Below are 23,003 nucleotides of genomic sequence, written 5' to 3'. Positions count from 1 at the left end.
TTTCCGAAGAGCGATGCATTCCCACTTCGAAGGACGATTCACGAAACAAAAGAGTGACGCGATCCGTTATATCGTTATTCATTCGTTTCGTGAACGTGAAGAAAATGGAAAATCAAGCCAACAGTTCGCGGCGAATTTCATTTGGTTTCGTCGGGACTTGAGGGAAAACTCCCAAAGCCAGCTGCCACTGCAATGTTTCTCGAACCATTAAGAGAGGAAACCTTACTGAGTCGAACGCCTGATTCCGTTGGCGGGAAATAACATCGGAAACATCAAGGCTACGCGATCGAGGCATTTAAAGGTAAGCACCAAAACGACTTCTTTCTTTCGCCGCGATTTCACAGTTCATACTCCACAGTATTGATTAATTATTACCGCCAGGAAAGTAATATTGATAATTCTATTATCTATTAAAATGAGGCCAATGCACTACGTTTATACCCATCCATTCAATGGAATTTCAAACAACTTTTTATTTATGCATGGTATTTAGCGTAGGATTTAATTCTATATGCTTTGCTGGAAGATAATAGCAAATGGAGCGACCATCAGACGATGTGTGTTGAGACATTTATTGCAGATTCTCAAAGACTGAATCGAACCTCTTGAAATTATACATCCTTTTAGCCAGAAATAATAGCAGTAGACCTTGAGTCATACAAAAAGCCTGTACTCTTGTATATATATTTATGCATTCAACTAAAAATAACTACTCTAGATAATTCTTAGGTAATTTTCTCGTTAGTAATGAGTTTTTAAAGTTTTATAGACCGAAGAGAAAGAACCACGTCCAGTTGAGTCAAAGCCATTAAAGAAGCAATACAAAATTCCTGGGAAACTAAGTCATATCAAAAGGAGAACAGACATTTAATGGTGCGGAATGCACGGCGACCAGGGAGATTTAATGATTCAACGAAATATAATAAGGGACTACAGCAGCAGCTTTGACGCCGGGAAATATACTGGTAAAATTTAGCAGCAGGAATCGCAGCGACTCCCCGCTAATTGTTTGATGGATTTCTATTACACGTCTAAAGAAAGAAGGAATAATTTGCCAAAGAGTCACTATCAGTCGAATGACTCGAATGTGTGCACAGTACAAAAGTACAGTGAAAGCTGAGAAACACTTAAATCTTAACTTCATCTGTTTATACAAATAAAATACTGGTTCTATGCGTCATAAAAATTCCTTCATATACCAAATTTACGAAATTCACCCGGTCATTGCATAATAGTTTTCCAATAAATTCATCAAATGCGCCCGACGGCCATCTTCTTGTTGGAATATATTCCAGCCCTGCTGCACTGTTTCTCTCCTATTTCTTCCCTTGCAACTGTAAATAAATAACTAGGCTGTACGTCATCATAATTGACGAAAAGAGAAATAAAGTATTCCCGCACCGCAAAGAAATCACTTCAGGCACATTACCAGTAAAGTTTTACGAACGGAATATAGAAGCAACTTCTTAGTTACCTTCCATCTATTGATATAAATCGGATTTTAAAAATTCCACACCGAATGACTGAGTTGTTTAAATGGCGTCTATAGGACAAGATTCAAGATCCATCATGATGGAGCAATCAGATTCTTCAAAAAATCTAAATCAATTCACGTGTTTTTCAATAATAAATACGTTCTCAGAAAAACAACAGTAAAATAAATTTCATTTTATCCTCAAACAACGCAAAATAATCATACTAACCACGGAAAACTTCACCAGAGGAACATTTTGACACATGAGTCCGTAAATGGCAGGAACCACCGATTAGCAGGGAATAGGAGGGTAAAATATTGAAATGAACATCCTGACCGCAGTCCTTAGCACATACAGGGCACACGTACCTTCCCACTTAGATATGAGCCAAAAAACACCACTAATTTCAAGTAGATTATTAAAAATTTGATGTACCAAACGTCTTAAATGAAAATTCTTGAATTTCATTACTTGAAGTGTAGGATTATACTTGCAATGTTTCGTTAAATAGGACCCTTCTCCTCTGTGTGACGAAATAATCGGTCCGCGTGCTACTTTTGGCAGACAAGCCACAGGTTTGCCACCCCCGACTTGCTATTTCCAACTTCGGGAACGAGGAAGTTCAGTCACGATTTCTGGGAGAATGTGGTAGCCAAACGATATAGCGCTTATCTGTTGATCCTATGGTCCAAGGTTCAAATCCCGTTAAAGGGCCAAAGGAAGCAACTGCCCCCCTCCCTGTCACCCTAAACTTTGACACCTGAAAATTTACACACCTGCGGCACCGGCTGAGGTGTGCTTCTACCTTTCGCAACCATCCTTCTGGTTGAATCGTTCATTAAGTCGCGACCACGGCTTTGCAATTGCAATGGCATCATATCCACTTTTCTCTAACTCGCTTCAAAAATTCCAATTTTTTAAGTGGCATTCACTTTAATGCTGATACTGCAACACATTATAAATAGTACAGTATTCATATTCGTCAAGGATGAAGTTTGCCTTAAAAAAATATTTGGCTTAGCCGGGATTCGAACCCGGGTGTTCCCAATGCCAGTTAGGCGTGCTAGCTATATTCTCAGTCATATTGTCAGAGAGAACTTCAGGATGAGTTTTACCGAAAAAGGTGTCCACGTCACAAGTCCACACAGAGTCACACGGAACGGAAGTTGTGCTTACTAAACCACTGTCGGAGAAATAATCTCTACTTCGTCGTTATTCGGCGACATCGAATTTCAAAGCACTGCATGAAAGAAGTGATTGTGTGCATAGTCAAGCGCACAGATGCAAATTTATACAAACCAATGATGAAGGCCGCCATGAAAAAATATTTGACAAAAAAATACGTGGGCCGTTTTTTTTCAAGCTCCGATGGGACATGAACAGAAGACAACATTTTTGGTTAAAAAAGTATTTCATTGGTAAATATTGAGCACACTTATGGTGTCCATATGACATAATCGCCTCGGCGATCGAGGACTGCCTGAGGAGGAGGAATCGTGCCTGTGGACAATTCTGACTATACCTTCTTAATAGGATGTTGCCGCCAATGACTTCCAATGAACTTTGCCTATGTCCTGTAGTTCATCGCCTTAGCTCACGGCCTTAGGTCGGCATTGCACGGTAAGTCATCGAAAAGGTCCTATTGAAATTGCTCAAGGAGCAGTTGGGCTGCATCAGCGGTGAGATGACGGTCGTTGTCGTGGATCAGAGCACTACTAGAAGTCAGCATGTCTCTTCTTCTATTTTGAATGAGAATGAACGTAATCTTTCAAACTGTTTCACTCTCTAGCCACGGTACATTTTAAAAATTCTCTTTTGTGGGCATAAAAGTCAAGACATGTCAATGCTGAAGCCATTCGGCGAGTTTTCTGGCTGTCGATCCGTAGTGCACACTTGGCGGTAGAATCAATTGAGGCAGTGTAGTTAATGCTACTAATCTTAAACTAACAACTTACGGTCAGAAAGGACTTTAGCGTGTGGTGCGGAGGACGTGCAGTTGCCCTATCCGCGCAGTGCCCGCCTGTCGCTTGTACGGTGTTTTTGCTGAGCTATCGCAGGTTGAAAAAAAAACGGCCCTCGTATATCCCGGCCACGCCATATATATTTTCATGACGAACTTCATCCTAGGTGTACATAAAAATGCACCCGTGCACGTGCTGCGTACAAGATCACTTGATTCATGCTGTGCTAGTACAGCATTCAATAAATATATTTCTCCGATAAAACTTACCCGATTATTTTTTAGTTAACAGCCGTACCATTTTCATTCGACTATCGGAAAGTGATTTAAGTTAGGAATTACAGTATTTATTGCAAATAACTCAAATAAATAAAGTATGTTTGTAAATGTAAAGTGTGTAGATGTTTTTTTCAGATATCATTTACATTTTTTTGGCTTCTCTCCCGCATCCTGGGCCATATACCAAACTCTTGACTTGCAACGAAGGATGCAGCGCCGTATCGTGGACAACTAACCAGCCCCTGAACTACCCGTCAACCCTTCCTACTTAATTCCTCCTCACCATAACTCATCCTCTCCATCCCTCTCCCCACTTCCCTTATCACTTACGACCCTGTATGAAAGAACCGAGCAGCTAAGGACACATTCGAGCCTTACTATGACGCCGTAGAGCTAAAAACTAGTGGTACCCAACAGAACAAACTAGTGGAAAAGGATACTGATTATTAAACTTTTCGTTCAATTGTATTAGGCTCAACTATGTGGAAATTAACGGTTGTTTTCTCAATACAACCCCCACTTGGAGTTTCCAACCCAGCACCTTACCCCCCCCCCCTCCTGACACCCACTCCTTCCACTGTTTCCCCCAACCCCTTCAAGAGTTTAACCCCTTATATGTTTGCTTAACATTCGAAATTTTTGTACTTGATAATGACCTCGTTGGTCGAAACATGTCTTACCGCCAATATAAATCTGTGGAAATGAACGAAGTCTCCTTTTCATTTTCGTGTATTAAACTTTTAATTACTTTTTTCTCGCGTAGACTATATGTAGTGCCATCAGAAATAAGCGGATTCAAAATACTAATTTCAAAATTAATAAAAAATCAAAAATTCTTTACAGCGACACGTGGAATACAACAGGATAAGTTTCTTCACAAGCATTTAAGATTACGTCAGACAAAAGTAATAATAGTAAAAGCCAAAATTTTTTCATTGCTCACAACCATGCACTCAAATTACTAAATCGCTACGATTCACACTGACATTCCTTCATGGTTTAGTGAACGAGTGGCTTTTTCTGCAAATTATAAGCCCTTTTTCAAATTTAGTCAGATAACTCGATGCCATGTAGGATTTTAGCATTTAATTTTTGAGAGATGTTATCAAATGTTTGGAGGTCTTGTAAAACGTGGGCATCTCAAACGGACGGTGAATTAAATTTTACATTGAGGGTCCAGTCCAGGATTCTTCGGACATTTGGTAATATAATAATTCCTACTAGTAACTCTTTAACACCTATGGATCATTCCATGCCAATTAGGACTGCAGAAAAAGAAACAAAAAAATATGATTTTAACGATATTTCTAAGAATTTCGGATAATAAGCTCTTATAAAAAAAAAATTTTTAAAAACCAGCCTTTATATTTAGATTACAGGGGATGAGCAACGTTTATATATGACACAAAGCAAAAAAACTCAGTGACCCCGAAAAACCAAAAGTGACGTATTAAAAAAGTCACTATATTTATTAAATTTTCAGTGAATGGTAAGCCCCCTATGTTTCAAAATGCCACCCCTATGCTTTTAAATGCCTACCCCTATGTTAAAAATGCCACCCCCCTATGTTAAAAATGCCACCACGTACGTTTTATGTAACGGTAAAACAATATTCAAACATTTACAAAAACTTACAATTGTTAATAAATATATGAAGATCATAATTAGCTAAAACATGTTTTGGGGGGCTATAGGTTAACTTGGGGGTGGTTAAAGGGGGGTTGGAGAGAAAAAGTTATATTTTCATGTATTGTCATCGGAAATGAAGAAGTGTGCAAAATTTCAGCGTTTTTGCTTCACAGGAAGTGAGTCAACTTTCAGTTACAAGATTTGTACCAGACAAACAAACAGACAGGTTGGTTAGTTGATATAAAGGCTGGAAAAATAAGTTAAAGGGGGCGTTCCGAATGCAATGCAATTATTATTTTTTTAAAGGAATTCATTGAACATATTTGTACAATCACTTTAAATTCTTCAAAGTACTTCCCTTAGGTTTCTACTTAATTTTTCCAGCGACTCTGACATGACCGGTACGTGCCCAGGAAGGCTTTTTCGAGGACCGCTCGCAAGGTCCTCTTCACGACTGATTTTATCTCTTGTAAGGACGAAAAATCAGTGCATTTCAGGGCTGCCTTAATCTGAAGTAACAGAAAGAAGTTTGAACTGAAAGAAGGACTATATGGGATTGGGGTATCGTTTGAACATCGTGTTTTGCCTGGTACTAGAGGACTCGTTGAGCTCTGTGGCAAGGCGCTTTGTCGAGATGGATTTGCCTGTTAGTGGAGACAGTGGCGCAGCAAGGGGGTTTTTGGGGGTTAAACCCCCCCCCCAGAGCTCAGAGAAATATTTAAGTGTAACCCATTTTACTTAATTTAATTGATATTACTAATAGAAGGATAGTAAGGATAAATAAAATATCCCTCAGAAAGCCGTAAAACTCACCATTTTGAACCGTTTATCTTAAAATTCCGCAATTTATTAATCCCGCACCTACCGCTTATCCTGGTGGTTATTCCATACCTCTACACACCCCGGTATTAGTTGCACCTAAACCACCCCAGCGTTAATTCCTGGCTGCGCTCCTGAGTAGAGATGTCTTTTCTCGTCCTGATGACCCTTTTTCGGGGTCTTTCCAGCACGCACATGTGAAAGGCAGAATTAAATGTCTGTCCTTGAGGAAAAAATCCTTATAGACCACTCCCTTGTTGTCTAAAAAGACAATGAGCACTGATTTCACTTTTTATTTGCTCATTCTTGCCATTTTGGGGATTTTTGGGACCTCAAAAGTTGTGAGTAGGACAAAGCAGAGTCCCCGTAAGCGTCACTAATCATTTAGTTTGTCTCCTCAAGAGATTTTTTTCAGTTAATTGCAAAACTTAAACTTTGCTCAATTGTCGATTCCATATCGTGACATGGTCGGCTCGCAGAGGCTTACAACAGCTGATGTCCTGCCGCTTTTAACAGCTAGGAGATCACTGAAACTGGCTTCGTTGTAAAGCTTAGCGTTGACCCCACCTACTCCAAATGGTTGGATCACACTCCGACCAATAAGAGCGTGGCAGGAAATTCTATTGCATTATTTTCGGAACGCACCCTGTATTAAACGTCTTTTTTGCTGATTCCTTCCAGAGCCTTCCTTGTGTCGGCGAAATTTTCCTACTCGCCTAAACCGCCATTTAAAAAAAACAGTAATTCAGCCACTTTTTTCGATTTTCGTGAAACAAATTCTATGAAAGGCTATCGAGTAATTTCTTTTTGGGGGCGACAATCATTAGTTCCAGTTTCGAATTTGAGTTTTTTGAGATTTTTTGAGAATACTCGTCTTTCCCACCGGGTGTGGTTTTGTGTAACTGGCCACTACGTTTCGAATGCTGAGTCTGCCATCGTTTCTAACCCTGAAGATGATGCAGGCTCAGCACTCTAAACGTTGGGACCAGTTTCCCAAAACCACATCCGGTGGAAACCTCGATATTCAATAATGATTTTGTTCGTGTCCGGCGCATGATACTGGTCAAGTCTTCTCGGATTTTCCACCGGGAGAGTTCCTTGTACACCGACGTTTCGATGCCTGCCTCTGCTATAATCCTCAATGCAGGGAAACTTTGGCCTACAAAAACCTCACCCGGTGTGAAACCCGAGAAGACTTCGCCCGAGAAGCATTCCTTCATTTGTACCAGTTCACAATCTGGAAGGTAAAAGATCAGCTGCAGACCTAAGTGAAGTGGAATGACTCTTAACACTTTAGAGCCCAACGCCGACTGATTCGGGATGTGTATTTCCTGCATGTGACTCGAGCTCGACTAGACCTCGACCTGTCGTATTTGATCCAGCATAAAAATTTTCCGTGCATTGCTCTCGGGTCCGAATTATGTACCCTCTTTCTTTAGCTATCTTGTCGTCTTGTATGGATGGTGCTGCCATTTAGCAGCTCCTAAATGTACTTGCATCGAAGGACCGCTTTTATAAATCTGGTTGACACAAACCATAAGACGATGTAGCCTTTAATTTTACCTAGAGGTGGTTAAAGGTTCTGGTTATCTTCTGTATAAGACCAGACTTAAAGCGAACCAGAACTTTCAATCACCACTCGGTAAAGTGGAAGGCTGTATCATCTTACGGTTAGGGATAAGTAGACATTATAAAACCGGCTCGGCATATATTTGATTACATGAAAACATTTTTAAAAACTAGGTTTCAAAAAACCTGCATATGAAAATACCAGGGGCTTCAAAATGTTACAATACTAATTCTTCCTCTTTTTGTTTGTATTTGCAGGGGTTGAGGGCGCGGTGGCCCCGGAGGCAGCGTCCTTAGGAGGAGGCGTCAACAGGAGGCGGTGGAGGCAGAGGAGGGAGGAAGGGGCAGAGGCAGGATGACGGCGGGCGCAGGGGGGGCGGGGGGCGGAGGAGGGGGCCTCGCTGCCCTCCTCCTGGCCGCCGCGACGCTGGCCCTCGCCGCCACGACGCCCTCCCGCGGATTCCACCTCTGCGACGCCCCCAGGGCGCTGCTCTCGCTGCCCGGCGACGCCGTCATCACGGGTGAGCCGCTCGTACCTGCGATGTGAAATCGTCTCATGCGATACTACACGAAGGAAGTTGTTGCAACGGCAAACTCAAGGGGACTGCGTGAAGGAGGCCCAATTTCATCCCAAGAAGGGTGATTTCTGTAACCAGTTCGGCCGCATTTTAATCGTTTTTAAACAAAAATGTCCGAAACGCTGTGTTGAGTGCAGTGCGATCCCCTTTTTTCCAATATTTGACAGTACAATGTAACTGCGAGGAATAACATTGAGCTTTAATGAATTTGATTGATCACATTATTGTGCATATCAATTTCGGTTAAAACCGTTGATTACAGCTTATTTACCCATGAAACTTGAATCAATTTGTTCGTCAGCGACGCGAGTGGCGACTTTTGTAAACCCATATGAATGCACGGTAGTTGAAAACACATTTAGAGGCCAACTTCAGCATCCTCATTTGTAATATTCATGGGCAAACTCCTCACTTCACTCCACAAATATGTTACGCGACCAGGTTTTTGGCAGCTCAGACCTAGCAAATGGCCCTGAGCTGCCGAAACATGGGTGGTTTAGTATTAAAATAATTTTGGAGCTCACAATAAGCAACTGAAATGCACAAATGGAACATCTTGGAATAACTGAGGCTAACTTTTCCAATTTTTAATGCAGGCAAAGGTTGAGAGGAGTCCACTCTATGCACCCTGTAAGTTAAAAGATGATAGCTTCAAGTTTCAAAAGAGTAAACTGTAGCGATAAAAGATCGGTCGGGAGGATTCGAATCGTTCTCTTGACTCCTAGTTATATGCTAGAGTTCGTTCCTATATTATTAGCTCTACAACCGTATCTCGCCAATATTATCTACAGAGAAGTAAACCAATGTGTCAATAAGACTGGCAATAAGATTATTATATTATCTACGCAGGATTAAACCGAAGTGGCAATACGGTTATTGGTGGTAGAAATTCTGATGTGAAAGACGAAGGTATTCATATCCTGTGTTTTTTTACAAAATATACATACTTAAATTTGGGATTTTTATTGCTCACAAGTAATTCATTGAAAAATAGCAAGGTGTAGCTACATTATTTGCCTGCGAGGTTAAAACTTCTGCGCCGCTTACGATATATCCGTCATTATCCATCCATATAGATTATAGACCACTCTCAGATGAACTGCTTCAACTTCGCAAATGGATCGAATCAATCGAATAGTCGACGTCTTCAACAGATTTGCGTACTCTCTTTGGCGCATCTGTGAACATATCTTAATACTTATTAATAGTCCACGGCTATGGCAATCAATATCGTCAGCTAAACCCAGCATTTTACGTGAGCATCGTCTCCACTTATGCATGATTCGATTCATCGTAGCCACTGTTGATGATTTCGGCCTAAATTTATTGACGCATCATGGTGATAAATAAATATTTTCATATCCTATGATACAGTAGAATTTTTGTCAAATATAACTTTATATTCTGACATAATCGGTTACATGAATGCTTAAGGTATTTCAAACTTGGCGAACTTGGGAAACATGCTATGGGTACATATTTTTCATATTAATATACTCGGACATCAGTAAACGGATTTGATTCAGAACACTAAATTATTGATAATGAGGATAATTTTTACACAATATGGAATCCCTCTAAATTTATATAAACTATAACAGATACGGATATTAATTGAAGAGCGATATGTCAGACCAATCATATGATTTTACCTGGGATAGTGTTGATGAATAGGTATTTATTTTTATTCTTAATTTCAATCAAATGTTTTATGCAAACCACAGATGACATCAAAATTAAATAAGCCATGCTTTGGTGCTACAGACTGCGTTCAAGTTAATCCAATTTCCCAAGCTTTTATTTTTGTTTTAATCATTAATAATTTTTATTAGCTACCATTTTTAGCCTCCGTGGTTATTTTTTACCCATATCCCATGCTTAACGTTGGATTTGGTCCTCCGTATCGACCACCTGCCATGCTTAAATTTCACCCGAGGACCCCCAAAGGATGGTGTCAAACACGAGTTAATTTCATGCATTGCCTTCCCCCGCAAAAGGTTTGATTCTCCCGTAACGAGGTAAATCCTTCAGCCCAGGCATGTCGCCCTCGCTTTGATCCGCCAAGCGTTAACTTCGACCCTGATGAGGGTCTCGGGTACCTGACGAAAAGGCAGTGGAACAGCAACCAAAACGTGTGGCCTTGGAATTCGGGTATACACAAAGTGCGGCACTTGCTCCACGCTTTCCCTTCATCACCATTGATTGCCGCCTAAAATTTCCAAGGCTATTTGAATGCACATCGAATAATTTTTCCTATATTTACAACTTGAATAAGCAAAATAGTGAATGATTAAAAAAATAAAAGGAGACAGTCAATGTGATAGGGGGAAATTGCCCAAAAGAGTTCCACAACATAAAGCCTAGATACGTGGAGAAGTGAAACATCAATTAGGTCGAGCGGTAGTGGTATGTCCTTTTAAGTCGTGCCTTTCATGAGAGAGATAGAAAAACCATCTTAAGGCTGAGAAAATTACCCAGCTATCACCATTCATCTACATTTACGAAGTAACATGCAATCCACCACCAGGGTGAGTGGCATGGGATGATTCCACATCAGGTATTAAGTACTCATCCTAGCCTTAATAAGAAACGCACTCGCCGGCCGAACACAGTCCATACACACAGGACAAAAACATGCGGTCAAACCAGAAACTAGGAGAGTGGTAAGGACACGAATATGCAACCGTGCAAATAGAACTACTAGTTAGTGACAGAAGCAAATGTGAATAGAATAGAAAAAATAATTAATTATACAAAGAGCAATTTTTCCTGCGGGAAAGAAATAAATACGATATTTAGGCATGCACGAATAAGAGCACCGAACCTTTCAGGCTCCACCACTATTAATGCTGATTCCAGTCACATCAGCATCTAGGAGCTCCAAAAGATGAACGCCTCTTATCCGCGGTACACCTTAGATTATCACTTGCGAAGTAACAATCTCAAAAATAAATTTCATTTCTATTTTCGGTTCTTTAATGAAAACGAAAATTGTCCACGGCATTTCTTGCGACTATGAGTTTTACGAAAGCAAATAATAGCAATCAGTGTTAAAAGCTGAAATACCAGTCAGAAAAATTATTTATGAGATGAAAGAAAATGAACCACACTATATGCTAAAAGACGATCTAGCCGAGCACCTAAGCGCAAAATGTGAACATACATTGTGAACCCGGTCATCATGTGAGCATAAGCGTTAAAGAAATGCATTAGTACATTCTGTCATCTATTCCCGACTTTCCCACCGGTCTTCGAATTTCTAAGGCATCACAATAACACAATTCACTCATACTCATGTTATTAGATTTGCTTTAAATAACAGTTCAATTTATTTCAAATGTTAACTACAAAAAACGCGACAATGAACGAAAGAACACGATCTTGGTTGAAATGCTATATTCATATCTTATAACTCGTAGCGTCTGCCCATTTTCTTTCGTCACGGTGAAAGTTTGCTCCTGAAAGAAACACTTACTTTAATGGATAAGCTTTGGAGGGCAGTGTTGCACTACCAAACTTAAAAAAAAAAGCTGTAATAATAAGGTCTTGAATTCTTTCCTGAGCCTGGGTGAGCTCACGTGGTATTTTGTAGCACGTTTTATTTTTCCTCAAATCTTGAACCATATAGTCTATATTATTACAGGGGACCCCACTATTCTCAACTCCCGCATTTATTAATACACTATTATCCCGCAGGAATAACACTACTAAATCTTAACCTCATAATATTTCGCAATAAACGATTAAATTCTTCGCGTAGCGTATCCCTTGAGGGTATTTGAACAAGTGCCCTAGCGATTAGAGCGCCACTATTTGCGGCGAGCGACGGGAATCAATAGAGTCCCGTGAGTTGAGAAAAGTGGGCCCCGGGAGAGGAAAACCTGTATACAATATTTATGTCTTTAAAAAAATTTCCTTGCATCCATCTTTTTTTCCATACACAGGCCTTTTTGACGGTCACTCGGGACCAAACTGCACGGATCCTCTCGCATCGGGTCTACAGCAGATGGCGGGAGCGGCATGGGCAGTCAATGCGCTTAACGACATCGCCTTCGTGACAGGAGTCAAACTAGGTAAGAAAATTAAGCCTGAATTGTGCAATCATAATTTTCCGTCCCTCTGAGAGATAGCTCCAGTGATAGCTTTTCAGGGACCAAAGAAATGATCGTTTCAGGGCCATCATTTTCTGAATCACACGTTCATTCCCAACGTCCCTTTTTCCATCGCTGTCATTCATTTAAATTCCAAGCGTGGTGTTACAGTCGCCGTTAGCGGCTGTGCGTTCTGATTGGCTGAAGCATGGTGAAAGCTATGGTTCCAGCCAAGGTGCCTATTATACCCATCTTGGGTACCGGCGACGGAAAAACGGACGAGCCGAGCGATAGAGAAAGGAATGTGATTTCCATTCCTCGAGCCATCGGGGAAAAATGATCGCGAGAAACGGTCATTTTTCCGCCATCGCTGGAGCTGTCCCTCCCAAGGGATGAAAAAAATGAACGCGTGATTCAGGCTTTACTTTCTTTGAATGTGGTAATGAAGTTCGAACACCATCCAAAATCGTGGAGAAATTTATAAATAACATAAATAAATTTAAAAATTGAGTCAAAAAACTGCGAATAAAATGAGGCCTTTAAATTTTTCATCCGTGAAAATTAATAGCATTGGTAATAATACTCAAAGGTCGAATTCTGGTCATTCAGTTGTCCATGATAACGGGGTGGACTATCTTCCATATACATACTATCGCTTACTTCAGTCATGTCGCAAAGACTCGGAAGTAATCAAACGACACGTTTTAAATCTATAACTAGGCAAGGTTTGGGTAATTAATAGACGTTAAAGAGAGCCATCTCCTCATTCGAAACACACAATTAAGTAAATAGCGATTCTTTAATGAAATCACTTGCATCCCCAGGGACCTTTTGCCCATTATATGAACTAATCGACTGCATTAAAAATATGAGCCCTAGAAACTACACTTTAGGGTTTGTCACGAATTTTTTTGAAAATTCTGCTTCTACGCGCAACAAATTAATAGAACACCACCAGTTACCCCAGATAATTTTCCGTAATAAAAATGGGTACTTTTCACAAACTTATACAACAAAGAAGGCAATTGTGTCTTAATACATGAATTCCAAAATAATACCGTTTAAATAGAAAATTTCAATGGGATAGAATTTTGGGGAGAAAATAGGATGATAAAGAATCCAATTAAATGCATCAGTCTAAGAGCTTGTCCGTAATTCGTGGGTAAATATCAGTAGTTAAATTTGAAGTTTGATGATATTTCTGAGCATAAAAACTATATGAGATAATTTACAATCATACCAACGCAAAGAGTCAGTCATCTGCGATAATTTTTATTCTTTCACCTCCAAGAGCGGAGTGAATTTGCTTGAAAAGGTCAAGTGCCAGACACAACAACAGATGTGGATGAGTAAAGTAATTCATTCAAAGGAATACGTTTCAACGTTAGTCTAGCACGTTTCTTTGCATCAAAGACCATCAACAAATTTTAACAGTCAGATGCATTTCCAGAATGCATGTATGGTATTGACATCCACTTTGTGCCAATCCCGCAAAATGAAATCATAAAACCTTCGTTTTCCGAGACAAAGGGCATGAATAAATGTCAGATGACTTCAAAAACAGAGTCAGTTTTTAGAATTGCAATCGAAGATTTAATTTATAATTCAACTGCACTGCTTTCATGAATAAAATCTAAAGCAGTTGGTTAAAACATTAAATTTCTTTTTCTGACCTCATTTTCTTTTTATGCATGGAGACAAAAGTAATGGCTTTTGAGTGCTGCTACTTGTTTCCGAAAGAAATAGCTAATCTTTGATGCACCTTCTCTTTTTAATATGAGCACTTCGCCGCATTGCTTAAAAAATCTACTGTGTCTTTCAGTGGCGCAGCGAGGGGGGGTTTTGGGGGATAAAACCCCCCCAAGAGCTCAGAGAAATTTTTAAGTTTAATCCATTTTACTTATTTGGATCGGTATTACTTATTAGTGTTAGCATTTATCAAATATCCCTCATAAATCCTTAAAACTCGCCAATTTGAACCATTGTTCTTAAATTTTTGCTGGAGGAGGCCCCCGTAACTCATGCTTACCCTGGTGGGTATGCAATACCTCCACACCCGTTAGTATTAGTTGCTCCTAAAACCCCCCTAGCCTTAATTCTTAGCTGCGCCCCTGGTGTCTTTAACCTTTTCACAATCTCATCCAGTAATTATATTCCTCTGATTTCAGGTCTTACGATATACGACGCTTGCTCTTCGCCAGACGCAGCCCGAACGTCACTTGTCACCGCCCTTGTGGAGCAGGAATGCGATGACGCCTATCCACTGGGTGAGTGATTAACCACAGACAAATACTCCCTGTGAAAGCTAAGATTGTGGACTCATTTGACATCAACTCAATCAATCCCTCCATAGGTGAGCCGGAAATCACCACGTTGAGACACATTTACCTTTAGCAAACCTTGACTTTACGAGGCCTTGGCATAGAATTCCACCCCCGTTTATTTACCCATATACAGGATGGAGAAAAATTATGTCACGAATATTAATCCTGAATAGCTGATGCCAATAAGGACAAAAATTACTGATACTGTTTAGGTTGAAAACGCACCATTCTTAAACTGTAGAAACTTTCAGTCAAGCGCTCCGATTGGCCGCGAGTTTGCTCTGTTGCTGAAGGCTCTGGACAACTCATTACTTTGAATGCTTTGCCTACAATTGCCTTTGCCCCAAGGTCCGTAAAAGACAGGTCATGTCACGCTCCCATAGTGCATTTCGGTTTGACCAGCTTGGTTCCCGCCTGTCTGTTGCTAACATGATGTTTACATAGAGCGTGCGAATTAATTTCAAAAAATTGTTGGCTGTAGTGCTCTGTATTGCTCCAACTCCAGGAAAAAAGGAGTAAGACTTATTCGTTTTCCTTCTGATCCTAAATGGCTGTGGTGTGAATAAATTGCCCTTTACCGACCTTGCCTTTCCCCAGAGCATCCGGCAACAGGGCAACCTCGGGGCCAATCGGAGCGCTAAGCTCAAAGTTTCTGTAGTTTAAAAATGTCGTTTTCGACCTATACATCGTTAGTAATTTTGATTCCTAATGGTATCAGCTATCAAGGGTTAAAATTTCGTGACCTAATTTTTCTCCACCCAGTATATTTGGAATGTAATATCATACTCTGAAACATTTTCGTCATGGACCACTAGTTTGAGGAAAGTACTATGGAATATACCTTCACTGCCCAAGTACCAAGATAATAGAGCGAACATTCGTAGGAATGTTTTTCTTATTTTCCTTCAATCCAATCGGCTCAATTATCACCTCATATTTCACATAAAATAGACAAAAATAAATCAATTTGATTTTCAATTTCCGTGTAATTTACATTATTTGAATTTTTACTCAATAAAAACTTGTGGAAATTTTCAAATTTATCTGTATTTCAGTCTCATAATTCTAACGAAATAATTCCCCAAACTTCTAATTTTACATGAAAATACCTGAAAAATAGTGAAGTGCGAAAATGGTCCTCTCAATTTTTACTCCTTTCCACATTTCCATGGTTTTGAAAGTGGAATAATTTTATTTCTTTAAGATGCAATAATTCAGATTCTATATTTTTCTCCTCTCCTAAAATGTTGGGTTGGTGGGCAGGATTTTTTCCTCTCCCGTTAATAAATATTCATAAGCACTCAATCAGATCTTCAATCCTTTCTATCATTCCTGAATTCCTTTCTTGGCCTTCCCCTTTTTCTCTTCGCCTCCATCCTACCTTCAATAAAGTTAGTGAACCACACTGAGCAGGGGCCCCAAGACGAAACTTTCTTTTCTGTCATTCATTATTTTCAGCAGCTGACACTTCACGAATGAAATGGTAACAGTGCGCCCTTTGTGGAATTCCATTTATTATACAAGTAACTTTTACAATCCTCTATTATTAAAGAGAAAGCGTGAATTTCAATGCTGGAGCATCATCATCACGTGCTGTATATCAATAGGGTGGTTTCCCATAATTTTTTATTGCCTAAATCGAAAGATTATTACTCCTGGAGTATGAATTTCACACTTTTAGATTTTTACATGACGATATCTATTTTTTGCGATTAAATGAAAAGTGAAAACTTTCAAGCGCGCGAAAAAGCGATGGCTAAGTTTGAATGCTGAGGAAATCCCGTGTGACGTCATTCTGGTTCCCGCTGTCGCAAAGTGAGGTGACCTTGGGGCGAGGATGTGTGCGCCGCTGAGATGCAGGCTGCTATCAGGTAGCAGAGTACCCTGTTAGCAGGTAGCGCTTGGCTTAAATAAGGATTATTAATACCCTAACAAACGAAGGAAACTTTCCGACAATATGCAGTTTTAAAAGGTGATTATTTAGAGATGTTTCCTTGAGCCCTGTGCCTCATGCATGAATTGGTAATCTCAGACGATGTAATACTCCTATCTACTCGTAGAGAAACTAGGTCCCTGTGACGTCACGCGGAGTGGCATCGCATGGGCGCCAATCTGGCCTTTTTCCAATGCGGTTAAAATTGACCATTGCCATTCGTCTAAACTGGGTTTTCTAAAACCAAATAATTTTTATATTGTGAATGCACTAGTGGTGAGTAACGAATCGCAATCAATGCCTTTCGTTTTCTTTGATGAAGGAAACTACCCTATTGTCATTCCGGATTGTGCAAGTTTTTATCCTTTGACTACAGTATATTGTAAAAGTTACTGGTATCATAGCTGACACTTCCTTTGTTCCTAACCTGGTGTGTAAAAGGTGTGGTGACGACGAGCCGCATATCTGGCTACATGCGTCCCCTGACGGACGCCCTGGGCCCATTGTCGCCGCTGGTGACCACGGTGGCGGGCGGCCCGCCCTCCTCCATCCTGGCCAATGCCTCGGTGGCCATCCTGCGGGCGCTCAACTGGACGGAGGCGGCGGTGGCCGCGGCCTCCCCGCGCCTCCTCCGCACCTTCATGGACACGGCCACCGACGAGGGCCTCTGCATCTCCGGACAAGCGCTCCTCCCCAGGATTCCGACCACGACCAGGTGGGTGCGGTGGGCACGCATAGTGAATCAAGGGCGCACCCAGGATCAAAACTAGAGGGAGGCAAGCCGTGGTCGTTCTAGTCGTAACACGGAAAAGTTATGAAACCAAATTTTCAAGAAAATTATTACCGCGCTTTATTGGATTTTTTACTTTATTAGCTCGGAAAAATACTTTTATTTTAATTACATGTTTAATACTATTATCACTTTCCTAGGATTTAAAGAATTATTTTTCAAAAATTTCGTTTTGAACTAAATTTACTATAGCTTCTAAGTGGGGGCAGCTGCCCCCTCTTGTCCCCCGCTGGGTACGCCCATGTTACGGACAGCCCAAATAGAATAGTTGTAAATCCGAATAGAATTGGAAGATGTAATTTTTGGTAGTTTATAAGTAGCTGAGAGGGATGAGTAACATTTCAAGGCCTGCCGCGTGAACGACGGTGAAGTATACAATAATTTTCCATGAGAAAAAATTCGCCTGGACCGGGAATCGAACCACGGACCTTTGGCTTTCTAGGCCACTGTGCAGGCCGTAACTCTAACCGTGTTCTTGGATTCTTTGATTGAAAATTGTCATGGGATACCCGGTTCAGGGGAATTTTTTCTTATTACAATTCGTGTACAGCTGAGCGGGGCTGATATTTGGGGGAGGCGACCGACAGCTAGGGCTCCTGCATTTTCTACGTGTTATCACCGCGTCCGTTGGCTTTCGTTGACAACAGTATCGCTGACACTGCCGTCAGCTTCTTCGGACGAAGGCTTGCAGTCGGCGTATTTCGACCTGCAAATGCTGACTGCGATGTAAGCGAAACGGTTGTCAATAAAATCCAACGAACTCGGTGAGAACACGAAGGAAATCACATATGGACTTTAACCTTTTCAGTAAGATATTTTTTCTCAACGTTGATGAAAATCATTCTTTTTGCTATCCTTTTTATGGTGTCAGGAAAAATTTTCCAAATAGATCGGCTATACTTTAAGAAGTAAATTTTTTAATCTATGTCCATAATGATGGACAAGTATGCACATTTGGAGGTTAAAATCCCCCAAATTTCATGTCCATTTTAATAGACACTAGATATTATTGAAAGGGTTAAGTGTAACCTGGATTGTTTTCAACAGGCCTTTTTCTTATCTGCTAAATAGAAAAATGTTTATCGTCTTCTCCTACAGACAACAATGGATTATGATAAAAAATTCAGACAATAATAATCAACACAATAACAGTAATTGAAGCTATGAATACCATAACATCACGAGTCCACCTGGCATGGATTTGAAATGAGTATTTTTTTACTTATCTCCGGGGTTATCTGAGCAGCATCTAAGACTCTTTTTTATGTATAGATATAAAATAAAGTGGGTAGAGTGTCAATGGGAAAAAGTCCACGTAACGGCTTTGGTAACCTCGATGTTGTACGGAAAAGGTAGTTCGTCTCAAAATTTTTTAATACATTTGCGCTACTTTGTACTTCACGGCTTCCATTTCAAAACCGCACTTGACTTTATAATAATTATATCTTTCACGCGTTCACGGCTGGAGCCCTCACAACTTCCATCGCATGTGCATTGAGGCGGATTACGTGATTATACGATACATGCGCAGATGCCACAACATGTGCAACGTGCCGAGATATCTGTTTAAAGTGAGTGGACGGTTGGATATGTCACGATTAGGCGGTAATGGAGGCGGCCGTTGGAAGTGTTCCTCAAGTGCCACGTGCAGTCCATCACCGTGACACCCATCATCAAAGCGGGAGTGGGGTACACTCATCTCAAGTGTCTTTCCCTCCATCAACAACCTCCCGTACGCAAGCATCGATTTAAAAAGCACGTGTGTGCCACTGCCATCTGAATCGCTAATATTCCATGGCTGCCAATCACTCCTCTTCAGTGGCGCAACTATTGGGGGGGATGATGGGATAGATCCCCCCCAAAGCCTCAAAGAAATATAAAAAAATATTTAAAACCCTTTTAAGTTTGATCTGAGGTTTCCGCGTGGTTTCTTCATAAGAGTCTCGGCTTCCGGGCATTCCTCCGCGTCGAGTTGTCCATGGATGACGACACTTTCTCCAGCCGTCTTGCTGGCGTCTTCAGGTCAGAGGTAGTGATGCATTTTATTTACATTTCAAATTCAAAAAGGTTTATTTCCATACTGCAGTGTAGATGAACATATTTGCATATTAAGGTAGAGTTATAGTTATTTACAGTAGGTCCCGTTATAGGAAATATTTCCTCTAAATTTCGGCCTCTTTCATGTTTTTTTAACACATCGATCGCTCCTAGCCTCAAAGTAGTGCCTTAAAAACCATTCCACTCCGGCGTATCATGAATTCCTAGTCCGCATATTCGTACGTGTAAAACCTGAGCCATAAAATTGTACCTGAAATTTCTTCCATAAAATCGCAAGTTTGAATACCAGTCAACCAAGTCGTATCTCGGTAAAAAAAATTCAATTATCGCTTTGCGAACTCTATCTTCATTCGTCTTTTTTAAATTATAAATGCATATTTTATGAAAAATATTTTCTTGATTTATTTTAAAATCGAATAACTCACTGAAGATAAATTTTCCGATTGCTTTTATGGACAAAATTTCAGATACGATACGGCAGTCTCTGAAAATTCTCTGCCACTGCTGGGATTTGATCCCGAGCCCGCAGGGTTGGAAGCCAACACTCTAACGACCACACCAACCCGATCCCCTCCTAACAAGAGTAGGAGAGAAGAGAAGCCTCATGAAAACCGAAATAAGAAAACAGATCAACCCTTTCGGCGATATTTTGAGCTATTATGGCCTGATGAAGACAATCGTCGAGAGACAAGTAGTTGACGAGAACAGCAAAGGGAGACCTAGAAAAAAATAGATGGAACAGGTAAAGATGAATTTGAAAGAGAAGTAATACGTAGGTGTGAAAAGATTAGATGATGGGAGAATTTAGTGGATAGCTCCGTCAAACCAATCTTAGGTTTTTTGACTAGTGATGATGATGAAAACTGAAAAAAAAACATTGTCATTCTAGAAGCTGAGGATTGGGAATACCAAGAGTGTTGAGTAGTTGAGTGAGCTAAATACGGGTGTGTGACCCCATCTTTGGCAGTAGCAGGTGGCCCCGAGCGATAGGTCGTCAATTGAGCGGAAAGATTGGAGAATGAGAGTCGAAGAGAGAGATAGAAAGGGAAGCACACCAGGAGAGAAAAGGGTTGCACTTGAGACGGATTGCCAAGGCGGGGTGCAGGATGGGGAATGTGAGGATGGAGAGGAGATCGGTGAATGGAGTGGAAATATTTTCGCAGCTCACCCTGCCAGTTCCTCCTAACGTGGTGAACAGTGATCGCCATTGAGTAGAGGGCACGAAAAAAATCCCACGGGTAGTGTATGATCAGCATAGGAGCCAGTGGGGCCTCGTGACCGTGATAAAGCACTATGGAAGCATCAGACCGAACCCACTTTAATACTAGGAGAAGCATTGAGGCGAATCGATAAAGATTAGCCGACAATAATTCAATTACTTTGTACTATCCCATTTGGTTGTTAACATTACTATGTGTGTATGTCATTCGTGAATTTGAGATATATTCTAAGCAAAATTTTTTTTCTATTTTAAGACCGTAATGTTGCACAATTATTAGGCCACCTCACGACTACCGCCGTCAGTGCGGCGACATGAGCATATATGTGGGCGGAGTACTGAGAAAGAGATTTACATGGAAGCCATCAATAATAAACAAACAGAAATCGTTCAAAAACTACAAGACAATATCACCCATTAACTTGAGTATGTCTCTGCAGTCGAAACATCGAGGAGGAAAATAAAACATTCGGATGCCACGCAACGCTTTCTTCCGAAACTCTAATGAAAAAAGAAGACGTGTCCTTACATTCTTCATGGCCGCCGTATGATTGAACGAGACATAGGTAATATGAGTTCGATTACCCATTAAAAGTAACATGGAGAGGATATTCTGGCCAAGTCACACAGCTACTCTCATTTACACGGAACACAAGGCTTAAATTTGGCAGTCCACCGATTCGAATAAGCAACATCTCCTTCTCCGTGAGCATTAAATTTAGTTGAAATATAATTTCCTAGCTAAATAAATAGCACGTAATAGCATTGAAGAGTCTTTTTGACTCCGATAGTTTATTTAAAACATAACTAAGTCAAATTAACTGTTGAAGTCACAAAATCTATCCATTGCTGTTACGGAGACCTTCCACCACGTCATAGCTTCCAATTTCGATTTAATAGCGTGAATGCCGAAAATGGCTCTTTTTACAGCTAGCCTGAAGTTGATAAGGTATGGCCATATATTTAGCGACGTTTCCTCCACTACCTTCCATGCCCCTTCCTGAGTAATTGACTCCGCTTGACCATCCTTTATGTTTTTGCAGCGATGCGGAAGAGCTGGAGTGGGAGGTCGACGAAACTATGCGGTCGTTGCCGGAGAGCGCGGCTGTGATCCTCGCGGGTCCCTGGAAGGGCATCCAGACACTGCTGGAGATATCGGGCCGCCTGGGGTTCACGGAGAGGAGGGACTGGATAGTCATGCCCACCGAGGTCACTGCCGACGGCCACAACATGGACGACGACGAGGAATCCGAGGCGGCGTTCGACCTCGAGAGCTCGGGTGGGTAATCTATCAGGCAATGGAAAAGGTAAACTTGTTTTAACCCGCGGATATTACATTAGAGCAGGGGTCTCCAAAATACGGCCCGCGCACACGTTTCAAGTGGCGCGCGCTTCTCGCTTGTACGCCGCTAGGAGCAGTGCAGCGCTGTACTGCACGTCAAAGTCGCCTTCAACTGTTCGTAAATAGGAAATGCGCCACCGGGTTCTTCAGTAGACGTTGGTATCGAATACTTCAGTCATCGGCAAATTTGCTATCCAGCCCGCGGGACGATTCGGAACTTAGAATGTGGCCCTCGTGGCCTAGTAAATTGGAGACCCCTGCATTAGAGGTTTCTCGAGTCCGCCGATAGAATTGTTGTCGCTCCGTGCTCGTTAAAATTAGATTTCAAAATCGCCACACGCGGCGCTACCAGCCGTCGATTTCCACTTTTCACGACAAATACGCTGCAGTTACACGTAACTGAGCCAAATAAATCATATAAACCACGCCCTTAATGCATCGGAGATGATTGTCAACAAAATAAGACCACTTTTCACGACGATTAATGTCGAAAGCCTCACTGAAAGAGATATTGATGCTTAGTGGCGCCGCCGAATAAATTGCGCGCGAAACGGCAGATATAACGCTTGATCGACATGTTCTTGGTCCTCCTTTAATGGAGTCCCCTTGTTTTAGCCATTGAACTCAAAAATATGGTGACAATCGAGATGAGTCCCCTGTCAGTCACTTAGAAGCTTTATTCGTGCTACCACTTCGGGCGCATTTAAATCTGTTTTCAATAATGTCCACAGTGTGGCGATTAGTGCGAGTCGATCCATTCTTCCTCACTATTTGCAATGGTATTTGTAATCATAAAGAATATTATTGGGCAGTTATTAATCTGATGCATCAAAAATCACGAACAAATTTCGTTTGACAGGCTAGGTTAAAACTAATTTCTTCGTGAATTTGGGTCCGCTCCATCGTTAACGTCGCGAGTGGAGACTTTTGTAAAACC

General features: G+C 41.0%; 1 protein-coding gene across 3 annotated transcripts in view; it reads left to right on the top strand.

The window, feature by feature from the left end:
• LOC124153964 overlaps positions 1 to 23,003 on the top strand; it is a 141,908-nt gene that overhangs the window by 111,099 nt on the left and 7,806 nt on the right. For 2 of the 3 annotated variants that reach the window (XM_046527398.1, XM_046527397.1), the window contains exons 2-6: positions 7,990 to 8,252; positions 12,254 to 12,382; positions 14,569 to 14,667; positions 17,099 to 17,372; positions 21,768 to 22,003. In XM_046527398.1, coding sequence (XP_046383354.1) covers positions 8,087 to 8,252; positions 12,254 to 12,382; positions 14,569 to 14,667; positions 17,099 to 17,372; positions 21,768 to 22,003 — 904 coding nt within the window. In that variant the 5' untranslated portion in view covers positions 7,990 to 8,086. Of the gene's footprint in view, positions 1 to 132; positions 302 to 7,989; positions 8,253 to 12,253; positions 12,383 to 14,568; positions 14,668 to 17,098; positions 17,373 to 21,767; positions 22,004 to 23,003 lie in introns of those variants that run through there. The other variant, XM_046527399.1, reaches the window with a different exon arrangement.

The sequence above is a fragment of the Ischnura elegans genome, chromosome 2, assembly GCF_921293095.1.
Source record: "Ischnura elegans chromosome 2, ioIscEleg1.1, whole genome shotgun sequence".
Lineage (NCBI taxonomy): Eukaryota > Metazoa > Arthropoda > Insecta > Odonata > Coenagrionidae > Ischnura > Ischnura elegans.
This window is presented reverse-complemented; position numbering and strand designations above follow the sequence as displayed.